Source organism: Ranitomeya imitator, chromosome 2 (genome assembly GCF_032444005.1).
Source record: "Ranitomeya imitator isolate aRanImi1 chromosome 2, aRanImi1.pri, whole genome shotgun sequence".
Taxonomy (NCBI): Eukaryota; Metazoa; Chordata; class Amphibia; order Anura; family Dendrobatidae; genus Ranitomeya; species Ranitomeya imitator.
The window spans coordinates 285,202,942-285,218,353 of NC_091283.1; the positions used below are offsets into that span (position 1 = coordinate 285,202,942).

A 15,412-nucleotide genomic window follows, 5' to 3' on the forward strand; every position below is an offset into this window, starting at 1 on the left:
GACTCAGAGATCAGACAAGGTCTCATATTCAGGCCCCAGCGCCATGCCCCATTATACAGAAGAATAGCGCGATCTCCATAGTTCTTACACAGGACACAGAGATCAGACAAGGTCTCATATTCAGGCCCCAGCACCATGCCCAATTATACAGAAGAATAGCGCTATCTCCATAGTTCTTACACAGGACACAGAGATCAGACAAGGTCTCATATTAAGGCCCCAGCGCCATGCCCCATTATACAGAAGAATAGCGCGATCTCCATAGTTCTTACACAGGACACAGAGATCAGACAAGGTCTCATATTCAGCCCCAGCGCCATGTCCCATTATACAGAAGAATAGCGCGATCTCCATAGTTCTTACACAGGACACAGAGATCAGACAAGGTCTCATATTCAGGCCCCAGCACCATGCTCCATTATACAGAAGAATAGCGCGATCTCCATAGTTCTTACACAGGACACACAGATCAGACAAGGTCTCGTATTCAGGCCCCAGCACCATGCCCAATTATACAGAAGAATAGCGCGATCTCCATAGTTCTTACACAGGACACAGAGATCAGACGAGGTCTCATATTCAGCCCCAGCACCATGCCCAATTATACAGAAGAATAGCGCGATCTCCATAGTTCTTACACAGGACTCAGAGATCAGACAAGGTCTCATATTCAGCCCCAGCGCCATGTCCCATTATACAGAAGAATAGCGCGATCTCCATAGTTCTTACACAGGACACAGAGATCAGACAAGGTCTCATATTCAGGCCCCAGCACCATGCCCCATTATACAGACGAATAGCGCGATCTCCATAGTTCTTACACAGGACACAGAGATCAGACAAGTCTCGTATTCAGGCCCCAGCGCCATGTCCCATTATACAGAAGAATAGCGCGATCTCCATAGTTCTTACACAGGACACAGAGATCAGACAAGGTCTCATATTCAGGCCCCAGCACCATGCTCCATTATACAGAAGAATAGCGCGATCTCCATAGTTCTTACACAGGACACACAGATCAGACAAGGTCTCGTATTCAGGCCCCAGCACCATGCCCAATTATACAGAAGAATAGCGCGATCTCCATAGTTCTTACACAGGACACAGAGATCAGACGAGGTCTCATATTCAGCCCCAGCACCATGCCCAATTATACAGAAGAATAGCGCGATCTCCATAGTTCTTACACAGGACTCAGAGATCAGACAAGGTCTCATATTCAGCCCCAGCGCCATGTCCCATTATACAGAAGAATAGCGCGATCTCCATAGTTCTTACACAGGACACAGAGATCAGACAAGATCTCATATTCAGGCCCCACCACCATGCCCCATTATACAGAAGAATAGCGCTATCTCCACAGTTCTTACACAGGACACAGAGATCAGACAAGGTCTCATATTCAGGCCCCAGCACCATGCCCCATTATACAGAAGAATAGCGCGATCTCCATAGTTCTTACACAGGACACAGAGATCAGACAAGGTCTCGTATTCAGGCAGTTCCTATTTTACTCCAACCCTCTTTATATGACCGAGATCAGAGTTTCATTATACCGAGTAGAGAAGCTCCAGGGACAAAGACCCCGTCTGGTCCTAACACACTGGGGGCCCGGATTCTCTCATTTGTGGCCCCAGCGTTTCTTGTAGAATAAATCCCTTTCTCATACAGTCCTGTAGTAATGACTTTGTTCTCTTGTTTTGTAGGAGGGTTCGTCTGACTCCATCTTATGTTATCAGTGTCTGTGAGAGAGAGGAGAGGCCGACGGCCGCAGTGTCACCGTAAGTGTCCGCGGTCAGTTCTGCAGGGGGATAGAGAGTCGGGGGTCTGTGACTGAAGCTGGGGGTATACGGGTGTATACAGAGGGGTCTGCACACACACGGCTCCGCTCCATACAACTCGGGCACAGGTATCTCTGCTACATCCACACTGTAAATCCCTCCTGACTCCACACAGAAACTTCCCCTCATCCAGCACCATGACAACACCACAGCAGAGTTTTGCATACACTGAGACCCCTGATCATGTGACCCCTGACTCCTCCCCTCCTGTGACCTCATCACAGGTCCTGTGCAGCTCTGTGGGTGGAGGTCGGTGCTGGAGGCTCCATTATTCTCTATGTGAAGTGCGGCTCTGCGGGTGGAGGTCGGTGCTGGAGGCTCCATTATTCTCTATGTGGAGTGCGGCTCTGCGGGTGGAGGTAGGTGCTGGAGGCTCCATTATTCTCTATGTGGAGTGCGGCTCTGCAGGTGGAGGTCGGTGCTGGAGGATCCATTATTCTCTATGTGGAGTGCGGCTCTGCAGGTGGAGGTCGGTGCTGGAGGATCCATTATTCTCTATGTGGAGTGCGGCTCTGCAGGTGGAGGTCGGTGCTGGAGGATCCATTATTCTCTATGTGGAGTGCGGCTCTGCGGGTGGAGGTCGGTGCTGGGGGCTCCATTATTCTCTATGTGGAGTTCGGCTCTGCGGGTGGAGGTCGGTGCTGGAGGATCCATTATTCTCTATGTGGAGTGCGGCTCTGCAGGTGGAGGTCGGTGCTGGAGGATCCATTATTCTCTATGTGGAGTGCGGCTCTGCAGGTGGAGGTCGGTGCTGGAGGATCCATTATTCTCTATGTGGAGTGCGGCTCTGCGGGTGGAGGTCGGTGCTGGGGGCTCCATTATTCTCTATGTGGAGTTCGGCTCTGCGGGTGGAGGTCGGTGCTGGAGGCTCCATTATTCCCTATGTGGAGTGCGGCTCTGCGGGTGGAGGTCGGTGCTGGAGGCTCCATTATTCTCTATGTGAAGTGCGGCTCTGCAGGTGGAGGTCGGTGCTGGAGGATCCATTATTCTCTATGTGGAGTGCGGCTCTGCGGGTGGAGGTCGGTGCTGGAGGATCCATTATTCACTATGTGAAGTGCGGCTCTGCGGGTGGAGGTCGGTGCTGGGGGCTCCATTATTCTCTATGTGGAGTGCGGCTCTGCGGGTGGAGGTCGGTGCTGGAAGCTCCATTATTCTCTATGTGAAGTGCGGCTCTGCGGGTGGAGGTCGGTGCTGGAGGATCCATTATTCTCTATGTGGAGTGCGGCTCTGCAGGTGGAGGTCGGTGCTGGAGGATCCATTATTCTCTATGTGGAGTGCGGCTCTGCGGGTGGAGGTCGGTGCTGGAGGATCCATTATTCTCTATGTGGAGTGCGGCTCTGCAGGTGGAGGTCGGTGCTGGGGGCTCCATTATTCTCTATGTGAAGTGCGGCTCTGCGGGTGGAGGTCGGTGCTGGAGGCTCCATTATTATCTATGTGGAGTGCGGCTCTGCGGGTGGAGGTCGGTGCTGGAGGCTCCATTATTATCTATGTGGAGTGCGGCTCTGCGGGTGGAGGTCGGTGCTGGGGGCTCCATTATTCTCTATGTGAAGTGCGGGTGGAGGTCGGTGCTGGAGGCTCCATTATTCTCTATGTGAAGTGCGGGTGGAGGTCGGTGCTGGAGGCTCCATTATTATCTATGTGGAGTGCGGCTCTGCGGGTGGAGGTCGGTGCTGGAGGCTCCATTATTCTCTATGTGAAGTGCGGGTGGAGGTCGGTGCTGGAGGCCCCATTATTCTCTTTGTGGAGTGCGGCTCTGCGGGTGGAGGTCGGTGCTGGAGGCTCCATTATTCTCTATGTGGAGTGCTGCTCTGCGGGTGGAGGTCGGTGCTGTAGGCTCCATTATTCTCTATGTGGACTGCGGCTCTGCGGGTGGAGGTCGGTGCTGGAAGCTCCATTAATCTCTATGTGGAGTGCGGCTCTGCGGGTGGAGGTCGGTGCTGCAGGCTCCATTATTCTCTATGTGGAGTGCGGCTCTGCGGGTGGAGGTCGGTGCTGGAGGCTCCATTATTCTCTATGTGGAGTGCGGCTCTGCGGGTGGAGGTCGGTGCTGGAGGCTCCATTATTCCCTATGTGGAGTGCGGGTGGAGGTCGGTGCTGGAGGTTCCATTATTCCCTATGTGGAGTGCGGCTCTGCGGGTGGAGGTCGGTGCTGGAGGCTCCATTATTCTCTATGTGAAGTGCGGGTGGAGGTCGGTGCTGGAGGCCCCATTATTCTCTATGTGGAGTGCGGCTCTGCGGGTGGAGGTCGGTGCTGGAGGCTCCATTATTCTCTATGTGGAGTGCGGCTCCGCGGGTGGAGGTCGGTGCTGGAGGCTCCATTATTCTCTATGTGGAGGGCGGCTCTGCGGGTGGAGGTCGGTGCTGGAAGTTCCATTATTCTCTATGTGGAGTGCGGCTCTGCGGGTGGAGGTCGGTGCTGGAGGCTCCATTATTCTCTATGTGGAGTGCGGCTCTGCGGGTGGAGGTCGGTGCTGGAAGCTCCATTATTCTCTATGTGGAGGGCGGCTCTGCGGGTGGAGGTCGGTGCTGGAAGCTCCATTATTCTCTATGTGGAGTGTGGCTCTGCGGGTGGAGGTCGGTGCTGGAGGCTCCATTATTCTCTATGTGGAGTGCGGCTCTGCGGGTGGAGGTCGGTGCTGGAAGCTCCATTATTCTCTATGTGGAGGGCGGCTCTGCGGGTGGAGGTCGGTGCTGGAGGCTCCATTATTCTCTATGTGGAGGGCGGCTCTGCGGGTGGAGGTCGGTGCTGGAAGCTCCATTATTCTCTATGTGAAGTGCGGCTCTGTGGGTGGAGGTCGGTGCTGGGGGCTCCATTATTCTCTATGTGGAGTGCGACTCTGCGGGTGGAGGTCGGTGCTGGGGGCTCCATTATTCTCTATGTGGAGTGCGGCTCTGCGGGTGGAGGTCGGTGCTGGGGGCTCCATTATTCTCTATGTGGAGTGCGACTCTGCGGGTGGAGGTCGGTGCTGGAGGCTCCATTATTCTCTATGCGGAGTGCGGCTCTGCGGGTGGAGGTCGGTGCTGGGGGCTCCATTATTCTCTATGTGGAGTGCGGCTCTGCGGGTGGAGGTCGGTGCTGGAAGCTCCATTATTCTCTATGTGGAGGGCGGCTCTGCGGGTGGAGGTCGGTGCTGGAGGCTCCATTATTCTCTATGTGGAGTGCGGCTCTGCGGGTGGAGGTCGGTGCTGGGGGCTCCATTATTCTCTATGTGGAGTGCGGGTGAAGGTCGGTGCTGGATGCTCCATTATTCTCTATGTGGAGTGCGACTCTGCGGGTGGAGGTCGGTGCTGGAGGCTCCATTATTCTCTATGTGGAGTGCGGCTCTGCGGGTGGAGGTCGGTGCTGGGGGCTCCATTATTCTCTATGTGGAGTGCGGCTCTGCGGGTGGAGGTCGGTGCTGGAAGCTCCATTATTCTCTATGTGGAGGGCGGCTCTGTGGGTGGAGGTCGGTGCTGGAGGCTCCATTATTCTCTATGTGGAGTGCGGCTCTGCGGGTGGAAGTCGGTGCTGGAAGCTCCATTATTCTCTATGTGAAGTGCGGCTCTGCGGGTGGCGGTCGGTGCTGGGGGCTCCATTATTCTCTATGTGGAGGGCGGCTCTGCGGGTGGAGGTCGGTGCTGGAAGCTCCATTATTCTCTATGTGAAGTGCGGCTCTGCGGGTGGCGGTCGGTGCTGGGGGCTCCATTATTCTCTATGTGGAGTGCGGGTGAAGGTCGGTGCTGGATGCTCCATTATTCTCTATGTGGAGTGCGACTCTGCGGGTGGAGGTCGGTGCTGGAGGCTCCATTATTCTCTATGTGGAGTGCGGCTCTGCGGGTGGAGGTCGGTGCTGGGGGCTCCATTATTCTCTATGTGAAGTGCGGGTGGAGGTCGGTGCTGGAGGCTCCATTATTCTCTATGTGAAGTGCGGGTGGAGGTCGGTGCTGGAGGCTCCATTATTATCTATGTGGAGTGCGGCTCTGCGGGTGGAGGTCGGTGCTGGAGGCTCCATTATTCTCTATGTGAAGTGCGGGTGGAGGTCGGTGCTGGAGGCTCCATTATTCTCTATGTGGAGTGCGGTTGAAGGTCGGTGCTGGATGCTCCATTATTCTCTATGTGGAGTGCGACTCTGCGGGTGGAGGTCGGTGCTGGAGGCTCCTATATTCTCTATGTGGAGTGCGACTCTGCGGGTGGAGGTCGGTGCTGGAGGCTCCATTATTCTCTATGTGGAGTGCGACTCTGCGGGTGGAGGTCGGTGCTGGAAGCTCCATTATTCTCTATGTGGAGGGCGGCTCTGCGGGTGGAGGTCGGTGCTGGAAGCTCCATTATTCTCTATGTGAAGTGCGGCTCTGCGGGTGGAGGTCGGTGCTGGAGGCTCCATTATTATCTATGTGGAGTGCGGCTCTGCGGGTGGAGGTCGGTGCTGGGGGCTCCATTATTCTCTATGTGAAGTGCGGGTGGAGGTCGGTGCTGGAGGCTCCATTATTCTCTATGTGAAGTGCGGGTGGAGGTCGGTGCTGGAGGCCCCATTATTCTCTATGTGGAGTGCGGCTCTGCGGGTGGAGGTCGGTGCTGGAGGCTCCATTATTCTCTATGTGGAGTGCGGCTCTGCGGGTGGAGGTCGGTGCTGGAGGCTCCATTATTCTCTATGTGGAGTGCGGCTCTGCGGGTGGAGGTCGGTGCTGGAAGCTCCATTAATCTCTATGTGGAGTGCGGCTCTGCGGGTGGAGGTCGGTGCTGCAGGCTCCATTATTCTCTATGTGGAGTGTGGCTCTGTTGGTGGAGGTCGGTGCTGGAGGCTCCATTATTCTCTATGTGGAGTGCGGCTCTGTGGGTGGAGGTCGGTGCTGGTGGCTCCATTATTCTCTATGTGGAGTGTGGCTCTGTGGGTGGAGGTCGGTGCTGGAAGCTCCATTAATCTCTATGTGGAGTGCGGCTCTGCGGGTGGAGGTCGGTGCTGCAGGCTCCATTATTCTCTATGTGGAGTGTGGCTCTGTTGGTGGAGGTCGGTGCTGGAGGCTCCATTATTCTCTATGTGGAGTGCGGCTCTGTGGGTGGAGGTCGGTGCTGGTGGCTCCATTATTCTCTATGTGGAGTGTGGCTCTGTGGGTGGAGGTCGGTGCTGGAGGCTCCATTATTCTCTATGTGGAGTGCGGCTCTGCGGGTGGAGGTCGGTGCTGGAGGCTCCATTATTCCCTATGTGGAGTGCGGCTCTGCGGGTGGAGGTCGGTGCTGGAGTCTCCATTATTCTCTATGTGAAGTGCGGGTGGAGGTCGGTGCTGGAGGCTCCATTATTCTCTATGTGGAGTGCGGCTCTGCGGGTGGAGGTAGGTGCTGGAGGCTCCATTATTCTCTATGTGGAGTGCGGCTCTGCGGGTGGAGGTCGGTGCTGGAGGCTCCATTATTCTCTATGTGGAGTGTGGCTCTGTGGGTGGAGGTCGGTGCTGGAGGCTCCATTATTCTCTATGTGGAGTGCGGCTCTGCGGGTGGAAGTAGGTGCTGGAGGCTCCATTATTCTCTATGTGGAGTGCGGCTCTGCGGGTGGAGGTCGGTGCTGGAGGCTCCATTATTCTCTATGTGGAGTGCAGCTCTGTGGGTGGAGGTCGGTGCTGGAGGCTCCATTATTCTCTATGTGGAGTGCGGCTCTGCGGGTGGAGGTCGGTGCTGGAGGCTCCATTATTCTCTATGTGGAGTGCGGCTCTGCTGGTGGAGGGTCCACAGCAGAACTGTAGCAGGTAAAGACCCCAATATCCACAGGTGTCTCTTCTAATTGGGGGGAAACTCTCACCTCTAATAATCCTCGGACAGTTCTGACGAACACAGTAAAGTGCCCCTTTATGGAGGTGACAGAAAGTCTGTTTAGTCCCTTTAGCTTCATAGTATCAGCTCTAATCCAATGGTGAGAGAGCGATTTACCCTGAAGAGTCACAGATTGTGGGGTTGTTATAAAATGTTATGTTTATGGGGTTTGTGTTGTCTCCTTGTAAGAATCACAATGGTTTTCTTTCTTTTCAACTGATCGATACAAACGACCCAACTATGAAAGACGGGAACCAAGGAAACATGTATAACTCTCATAGTACGGGGCCTCACACAGTATTGATGGGAAACCTTCATATAGACGGCCGGTGGTGATGGAGTCAGTGACGGCCTCCGGCCAACTCTGTTTCTAGAGCTCTAGTAGAAGATGAATATGTCGTCCTCTTCATGAAGTAGTTATTTTTATGATGATTTTTATGATGTTACATCGGCATATCTTCTCATTCAGGTCTCTACACTATCGGATCCTCTAAGTGAAGATCTTCTATATAATATATAAGAGAACTTTCCTGATTTACCTGTCAAGGATGGATATGGACAGAGACAAGATGGCGGAGAGGATATTACACCTCACCCTAGAGATCCTCTTCCGTCTTACTGGAGAGGTGAGAGATTCTGATGACATCACATTACATCATTCTTATCTATGGGAATAACAGATGGACAGAACTGGAGAGGTGAGGACTCTGGAAATGTCTGTAGTGAGATTTATTAATGTCTCTCCATAACCAGGATTACACGGTAGTGAAGAAGACCTCTAGTGAGCGCTGTCAGGACCCTGTGTCTGAGGGATGGGGAAGACCCCTGAGCCCAGTCACGGGGCCTCCACCTCACCCCCTGATACATGAGGACATCAATGACCAGAAGATCCTAGAACTCACCTACAAGATGATTGAGCTGCTGACTGGAGAGGTGACACTGCTGGGAATGCTGGGACATTATACAGTAACACTATGAAGGGATCGGGGGATGACGGTATCATTGTATGTGTCAGGTTCCTATAAGGTGTCAGGATGTTGCCGTCTATTTCTCCATGGAGGAATGGGAGTATTTAGAAGGACACAAAGATCTGTACAAGGACGTCATGATGAAGGTTCCCCAGCCCCTCACATCACCAGGTAATAGACAGGACTAAATACACACGGCCTATAATTATCTGTATGTAAAGAATGAATTCAGTCCCTGTATGTGTTTCCTCCAGATCTATCCAGTAAGAGGACAACACCAGAGAGATGTCCCCATCCTCTTCTTCCACAGGACTGTAAACATGAAGATCCCAATGTTCCTCAGAATCATCAGGTAGATGGAGAGAAGGAGTCATGAGATCTCCCCTGTGATGTGTAGACGGCTGTGAAGGTCTTGTGCTCAGTCTTGGTTTATCCTCCAGTATTATATGTTTTGGAAAAGGAAAAGACTGACCAGTTAGAATAAAAGAAGTTTATTTGGACATGATTAAAAATATAACAATAAAACAACCTAAAGGAGCACCTCTACGCCAGAAACATATCAGGTTGTTTTTATTGTTTTATTTTTAATCATGTCCAAATAAACTTCTTTTATTCTATCTGGTCAGTGTGCTGTAAACATATCCTTTCCATTTCCTACATTTGCTGAATGAACCAGCAGGTTCGGCACCCTCCAGACACATGCTAGCAAGCTCGCTTGGATTCCAGCTGGATACTACCCACATGGAGACTCCCTGTCCCTCCTTCCTGCCTATTATATGTTTTATTCTTGTGTAATGAGAACGGTGGGGATGGCAGGATTAGAGCTGATCATAGATGTGACTTCTCCATCTGTCTGTGACTTTTACAATATTTGTTTCAGGGTGAAGATCTGACCCATATTAATACTACAGAGACATATGTGAGGGGTGATGAGTGGTGTAAAGAGGAGATTCCTACATATGGCTACCCAGGTGAGTAGTGACCACTAACTACAGAGAAGTCACAGATTCTTCTCAGTCACCGGCTGTTGTTGCTTTATCGGTGGTGTAGTCCTGCCGTATCACAATCGTGTGATCACCATTTTTCCTCTAGACCACAACTTTCTCTTCAATCCAAAACTGTTCAAATAACTTTAGCAGGGTGGATTTGATTTAAATCTAACTGATTTAAATCACGACTTAAATCACTAGTCAGTAAGGCTTGATTTAAATCAGTGATTTAAATCAAAGTTTCTACCTAACTGAATTTGACTCCGCAGAGGTCCCAGCCTGTTCTTCAAGGCAAAAATGTTACAACATGAACAGAGTTGAGAAAAAGACCTTAATCCTATTGTTCTACAAACCTATGAATACAGAATCAACCCCTTTAGTGCCAAGTCCAAGAAGTTAGACAATATGTTTCTGATTGTTTGGAGTGGAATAGATCTGCACAACACAAGAAGAATGTGAATTTAAGTGTGAGGAGGAGGAAGGGCAAGCAGACAAGAAAATGAAAGTGAAACTTTGAGCACAATACTGCAGCATAGCCACAGACAGACAAGTCTGGATCTGTTTGTGTGTACGATCTGAGGTTTATTACATTCTTTCCTTATAATGGCAGCAGGCCGTAAAAGAGACCCAGTTTGGGAATATTTTAATGAAGCTCCTTCGCCTATCGGTAAGGCAGGCATGCGTGCAAAATGCAAACGATGCAACAAAGAGATGCAAGGCCTGATGGCGCGAATGAGGCAACATCATGAGAAGATGAGTCATCTTCATCACTGCGCTTCTCATGATGTTGCCTCATTCGCGCCACCAGGCCTTGCATCTCTTTGTTGCATCGTTTGCATTTTGCACGCATGCCTGCCTTACCGATAGGCGAAGGAGCTTCATTAAAATATTCCCAAACTGGGTCTCTTTTACGGCCTGCTGCCATTATAAGGAAAGAATGTAATAAACCTCAGATCGTACACACAAACAGATCCAGACTTGTCTGTCTGTGGCTATGCTGCAGTATTGTGCTCAAAGTTTCACTTTCATTTTCTTGTCTGCTTGCCCTTCCTCCTCCTCCCACTTAGATTCACATTCTTCTTGTGTTGTTCTATTCCACTCCAAACAATTAGAAACATATTGTCTAACTTCTTGGACTTGGCACTGAAGGGGTTGATTCTGTATTCATAGGTTTGTAGAACAATAGGATTAAGGTCTTTTTCTCAACTCTGTTCATGTTGCCGTGAAGAAGAGGCTGGGACCTCTGCGGAGTCAAATTCAGTTTTGAGAACTGCGTAAGTAAAGCGAGCGTCTGTGATAATATAGGAGAGAAACTGCCCACTAATCCTACAGAAACCTCTGGAAGAGCATGGCATTGTGAATGTTACACATATACAGCCTTTATTCTACTGAGTTAAACAACTCCGCTTTATCTCATGATTGAAGAACCTTTGGATGGTAAAATATTTTCCTCAAAAAGCAGTTTATTGAAAAAAATCCGATTTTTGATTTTTTAAAAAAAAACATTGATTTTTATCCACCGTGGACTTCAGACATTAAAAGCTATTTTCTGTAGAACGTATAGCCTGGAGGATCCACCTACCCCCTGAAATTAGGAAATTCTGACCGTTACCTGCCCAGATCTGTATACTACAAAGACAAATAACCTCATACGTAGAATGTGCTGACAAGTTAAAAAATGACTTGAAGAAAAATGTTATAGTGGGCCTGTAAGAGAAAGCGGAGGGTAATGATGCTGTTGGCTTCCTAGAACCCTGATATCTTATTGGATGAATCTACCTTCTCTCCCTTCTGTGCTGCCGAATGTGATCATATGGTCCCTACAAGACCAGGTCCAGTCTTTCTGGCAGAACTTCACTTCTATGATCGACAACAGTAAAGGTGCAGTAAGGGCCAAGAGTGAATTTCTGTACAATAATAAGTTTCCCTTTATCCTGACTTTTCAATTTCTTTTAAAACCGACTATCATCAAACAGGATTGCGATAAACTACTTAAAACACATTACACCTGTGCCATGATATATCTCTAAGCTGTGCGTGGCTGATGGCTGTAATATACATTTATTCCCGCCTGCAGGAGATGTGTTGGCTCAAGCCCTGGTTTCATGCATTCACTCCACGTCATAAATTCCATTACTGCACAATCTCTCCTGAAATGGGGGCACTAATACTTTCTCTACTCTTTTCTTTGACTATCTAATATTTGTTCTTGAAACTCATCTGACAGAAAATATTGATCCTTACGATAGTTTAGATTGCAAAGAACCAACAAGACTCATTTATTATTGATGAAGACTGTTGATTTTGATCATTTCTTTAGATGTGTTATTGTCTATAGTCACAGTTTTTGACTACAGTAGTTAGGGTCCAAAATACTCTGATAACCATTTCCCGCAGCCAGCTTTGTGTTCCTTATCCGGGCCCATTTTTCAAATCTGACGTGTGTCACTTTATTTGGTGATAATTTTAGAATTCTTCGCAAAATGTAAGCCCGGTTTTTTTCACTTTCACAAAGTGGAATAGCAAACAGATGGACCTCACAAATTATTTAGCTATTTAAATCCAGATCTTATTGGAATAGTTTGCAGACACAATGTATCGAGAGCAGTGTTTGTGACCACCTGGCAGCTCAAAAGACGGCCACCATGAGCAGGCTTGGAGCTATCTACTCCATTTTCCCAATCCCAGGGATTGTCTTGCTCATCACCCAATTAACACATCTAGATGGATCTGGACTTACATAGAGACCCCCCAGGCTTGGGCTATATTGTTGCCTGCTGTTCGGTGGTGTAAAATGGGAAGAACAATAGTTAGATAGCCGGGTTAGAACCCGTAAGGCAGAGAAAATACAAAGTCAGAAGACGCAATAGTAGTCAACAAACAGGCTAGGATCACTACAGGATACAAATACACAAGCCGGGAGGTGAGCATAGAGAACTGAACCAGAGGAGAACATGGCTGTATCTGGCAGCTTCCTTCAATATGCGTTGAGCTTTTGTAGAAAATGGTGCTATCCAATTGGTGGAATCAGGGAGCAAATTACTTCAGCTGGACAGAACATGCACCCATACTGCCAGACTGGATTGCACTAATAGCCCCAGGCACCCTAATCTTAGTTGCTGAATTGAGCCTACATTGTCCAGAGCTTCTGGTTTCAACATTTACTCCATAACCAGCCCCACTGGTTCATCCTATGAGATTTTCTATTAGACTGTGAGCTGTCATTGTCTTGGTGAAGAATTCAATATTTTTACGTAATTTGCCATTTTTACAGACAGTTTAAGTAGAAATGTTAAATGACTTTCAAAGATATTTTATTCTTAAATAATAATTGGTTTATATCTTGGCAGATGACTGTACCAAGAGATCAGAGGGACAGCTGACACCTTCAATTTTTAAATCAGACGATTTTGAGATACCACAGGATACAATTGAAGTGAATGTCTTTACTCCAGATATACCATCATCCCTTCACAGCGATGATCTCTCATCTTATTCTTTGAAACAGGTCCTGCCTTCTGATTCATTAGCAACAACTAAGGAAAATCAGAGTCACAAAATAAGCATTAAAGACGGAAATACTCCTAAATCAGAGAAGCCATTTTCATATTCAGAATATGGAAACAGTTTTCTCATCGAAAAGTCTTTCCTTAAACATCCAAAAATTCACACGGTGGAGAAAAGATTTTCTTGTTCCAAGTGTGTAAAATTATTTATGCAAAAATCACATCTTGTTAGACACCAAAGAACTCACACAGGGGAGAAGCCTTTTTCCTGTTCAGAATGTGGGAAATGTTTTAATCAGAAATCGTGTCTAGTTACACACCAGAGAACCCACACAGGGGAGAAGCCTTTTTCTTGTTCAGAATGTGGGAAATGTTTTAACTTTAAAGGGAATCTTGTTAACCACCAAAGAACCCACACAGGGGATAAACCTTTTTCATGTTCAGAATGTGGGAAATGTTTTCATCAGAAATCATGTCTGGTTACACACCAGAGAACCCACACAGGGGAGAAGCCTTTTTCCTGTTCAGAATGTGGGAAGTGTTTTAATCAGAAACCGTCTCTGGTTACGCACCAGAGAACCCACTCCGGGGAGAAGCCTTTTTCTTGTTCGGAATGTGGGAAATGTTTTAACTTTAAAGGGAATCTTGTTAAACACCAAAAAACCCACAAAGGGGATAAACCTTTTCCAAGTTCAGAATGTGAGAAATATTTTACACAGAAATCAGCTTTTGTTAATCACCAGAACACTCACACATGGAAGAAGCCGTTTTCCTGTTCAGAATGTGGGAAATGTTTTAACAAAAAATGGAATCTTGGTATACACCAACAAACCCACACAGGGGAGAAGACTTTTTCCTGTTCAGAATGTGGGAAGTGTTTTAATCAGAAATCGTCTCTGGTTACGCACCAGAGAACCCACTCTGGGGAGAAGCCTTTTTCTTGTTCAGAATGTGGGAAATGTTTTAACTTTAAAGGGAATCTTGTTAAACACCAAAGAACCCACAAAGGGGATAAACCTTCTTCAAGTTCAAAATGTGAGAAATATTTTACACAGAAATCAGCTTTTGTTAATCACCAGAAAACTCACACATGAAAGAAGCCGTTTTCCTTTTCAGAATGTGGGAAATGTTTTGGCAAAAAATGGAATCTTGGTATACACCAACAAACCCACACAGGGGAGAAGTCTTTTTCATGTTCAGAATGTGGAAAATGTTTTAAAAACAAATCAACTTTGGTTAAGCACCAGAGAACCACATAGGGGAGAAGCCTTTTTCCTGTTCAGAATGTGGGAGTGTTATCTGAAATCATCTCTGGTTACCTACCATAGAACCCACTCCGGGGAGAAGCTTTTTTCTTGTTCGGAATGTGGGAAATGTTTTAACTTTAAAGGGAATCTAGTTAAACACCAAAGAACCCACAAAGTGATAAACCTTTTCATGTTCAGAATGTGGGAAATGTTTTAACCGGAAAGCAAATCTTAATAGCCACCTGAGAACCCACACAGGGGAGAAGCCTTTTCCATGTCTAGAATGTATGAAATGTTTTAATCGAAAATCAGATTTGCATAGGCACCAGAGAACACACTCAGGGGACAAACCTTTTTCCTGTCCAGAATGTGGGAACTATTTTAACCATAAATCAGATCTCATTATACACCAGAGAACCCACAGAGGGGAGAAGCCTTTTTCATGTTCAGAATGTAGGAAATGTTTTACACTAAAATCAACTCTTTAACATCAGAAAATTTCACAAAGGGGTGAAGCCTTTTTCGTGTTCAGAATGTTGGAAATGTTTTTACCAAAAAGTATATTTCTTAAAGGTGTTGTCCATTGCTAGGAAAACCCCTTGTCATTTGTCATATTTGGCCTATTTCAAATAAAAATTATTCATACTCCCTTTCTGTGCTAGTGTTGTTCCAGTGGGCTTAGCACTCACGTTCCCGGGGCTCATATTAGGTTGTTACAAAATCAGTGCTGGCTTCACTGTTCCTGCCTTCGGATGTATTGAACATCAACAGGAAGCCATGGCCACCGCTGCTCTCTGACATACTCTTATTGTTTTGAAATGTCCAAAAGTGGAGACAGTGAACCATGTTTAAGAACGCACTTGCTTTTTAAACGCATCTGGTATTCTATTAGTCTTTTCCCTGTGATCCTTAAATACATTTTTCCTACATGTTTCAACCAAGAAAGAAAGAAAGACTTTTTGATACGACTATATTTTAACTTTTAAAAAATAAAGAATTCATCATTTAAAACATGTCTTGGATTTGTAGAGTAGAAACTGGATCGATCTTTACTTTTCCAGTGAGAAGGGTTTGTCCAAGCA

At 47.9% G+C, this 15,412-nt stretch overlaps 2 protein-coding genes across 5 annotated transcripts; both read left to right on the plus strand.

Moving 5' to 3' along the window:
* Positions 1–2,058: 2,058 nt before the first annotated feature.
* On the plus strand, positions 2,059–14,978 carry LOC138663188 (oocyte zinc finger protein XlCOF22-like). 4 transcript variants are annotated; one of them, XM_069749340.1, is made up of 9 exons: positions 2,059–2,200; positions 6,183–6,278; positions 7,410–7,478; positions 8,090–8,246; positions 8,374–8,553; positions 8,636–8,759; positions 8,843–8,940; positions 9,469–9,559; positions 12,928–14,978. In XM_069749340.1, exons 4-9 carry the CDS (start codon positions 8,169–8,171, stop codon positions 14,175–14,177), a joined length of 1,821 nt encoding a protein of 606 aa, XP_069605441.1. In that variant the 5' UTR covers positions 2,059–2,200; positions 6,183–6,278; positions 7,410–7,478; positions 8,090–8,168; the 3' UTR covers positions 14,178–14,978. The 4 variants fall into 4 exon arrangements, with proteins under 4 accessions (XP_069605441.1, XP_069605442.1, XP_069605440.1 ...); XM_069749341.1 differs by lacking the exons at positions 6,183–6,278; positions 7,410–7,478 and having other exon boundaries at positions 2,059–2,145; positions 12,928–14,328; XM_069749339.1 differs by lacking the exons at positions 6,183–6,278; positions 7,410–7,478 and having other exon boundaries at positions 2,069–2,200.
* On the plus strand, positions 14,368–14,818 carry LOC138666418 (gastrula zinc finger protein XlCGF17.1-like). The gene is made up of 2 exons (XM_069754641.1): positions 14,368–14,522; positions 14,569–14,818. The coding sequence occupies exons 1-2, from the start codon at positions 14,368–14,370 to the stop codon at positions 14,816–14,818; spliced, it is 405 nt and encodes a 134-aa protein (XP_069610742.1).
* Positions 14,979–15,412: the final 434 nt, after the last annotated feature.

Coding starts and splice junctions, on each gene's coding strand:
- LOC138663188 (XM_069749340.1), top strand. CDS start 8,169: ATGGATATGGACAGAGACAAGATGGCGGAGAGGATATTACACCTCACC. Junction 8,554..8,635: donor TTGAGCTGCTGACTGGAGAG/GTGACACTGCTG, acceptor TGTATGTGTCAG/GTTCCTATAAGGTGTCAGGA. Junction 8,760..8,842: donor CCAGCCCCTCACATCACCAG/GTAATAGACAGG, acceptor TGTTTCCTCCAG/ATCTATCCAGTAAGAGGACA.
- LOC138666418 (XM_069754641.1), top strand. CDS start 14,368: ATGTGGGAGTGTTATCTGAAATCATCTCTGGTTACCTACCATAGAACC. Junction 14,523..14,568: donor AAAGTGATAAACCTTTTCAT/GTTCAGAATGTG, acceptor AAATCTTAATAG/CCACCTGAGAACCCACACAG.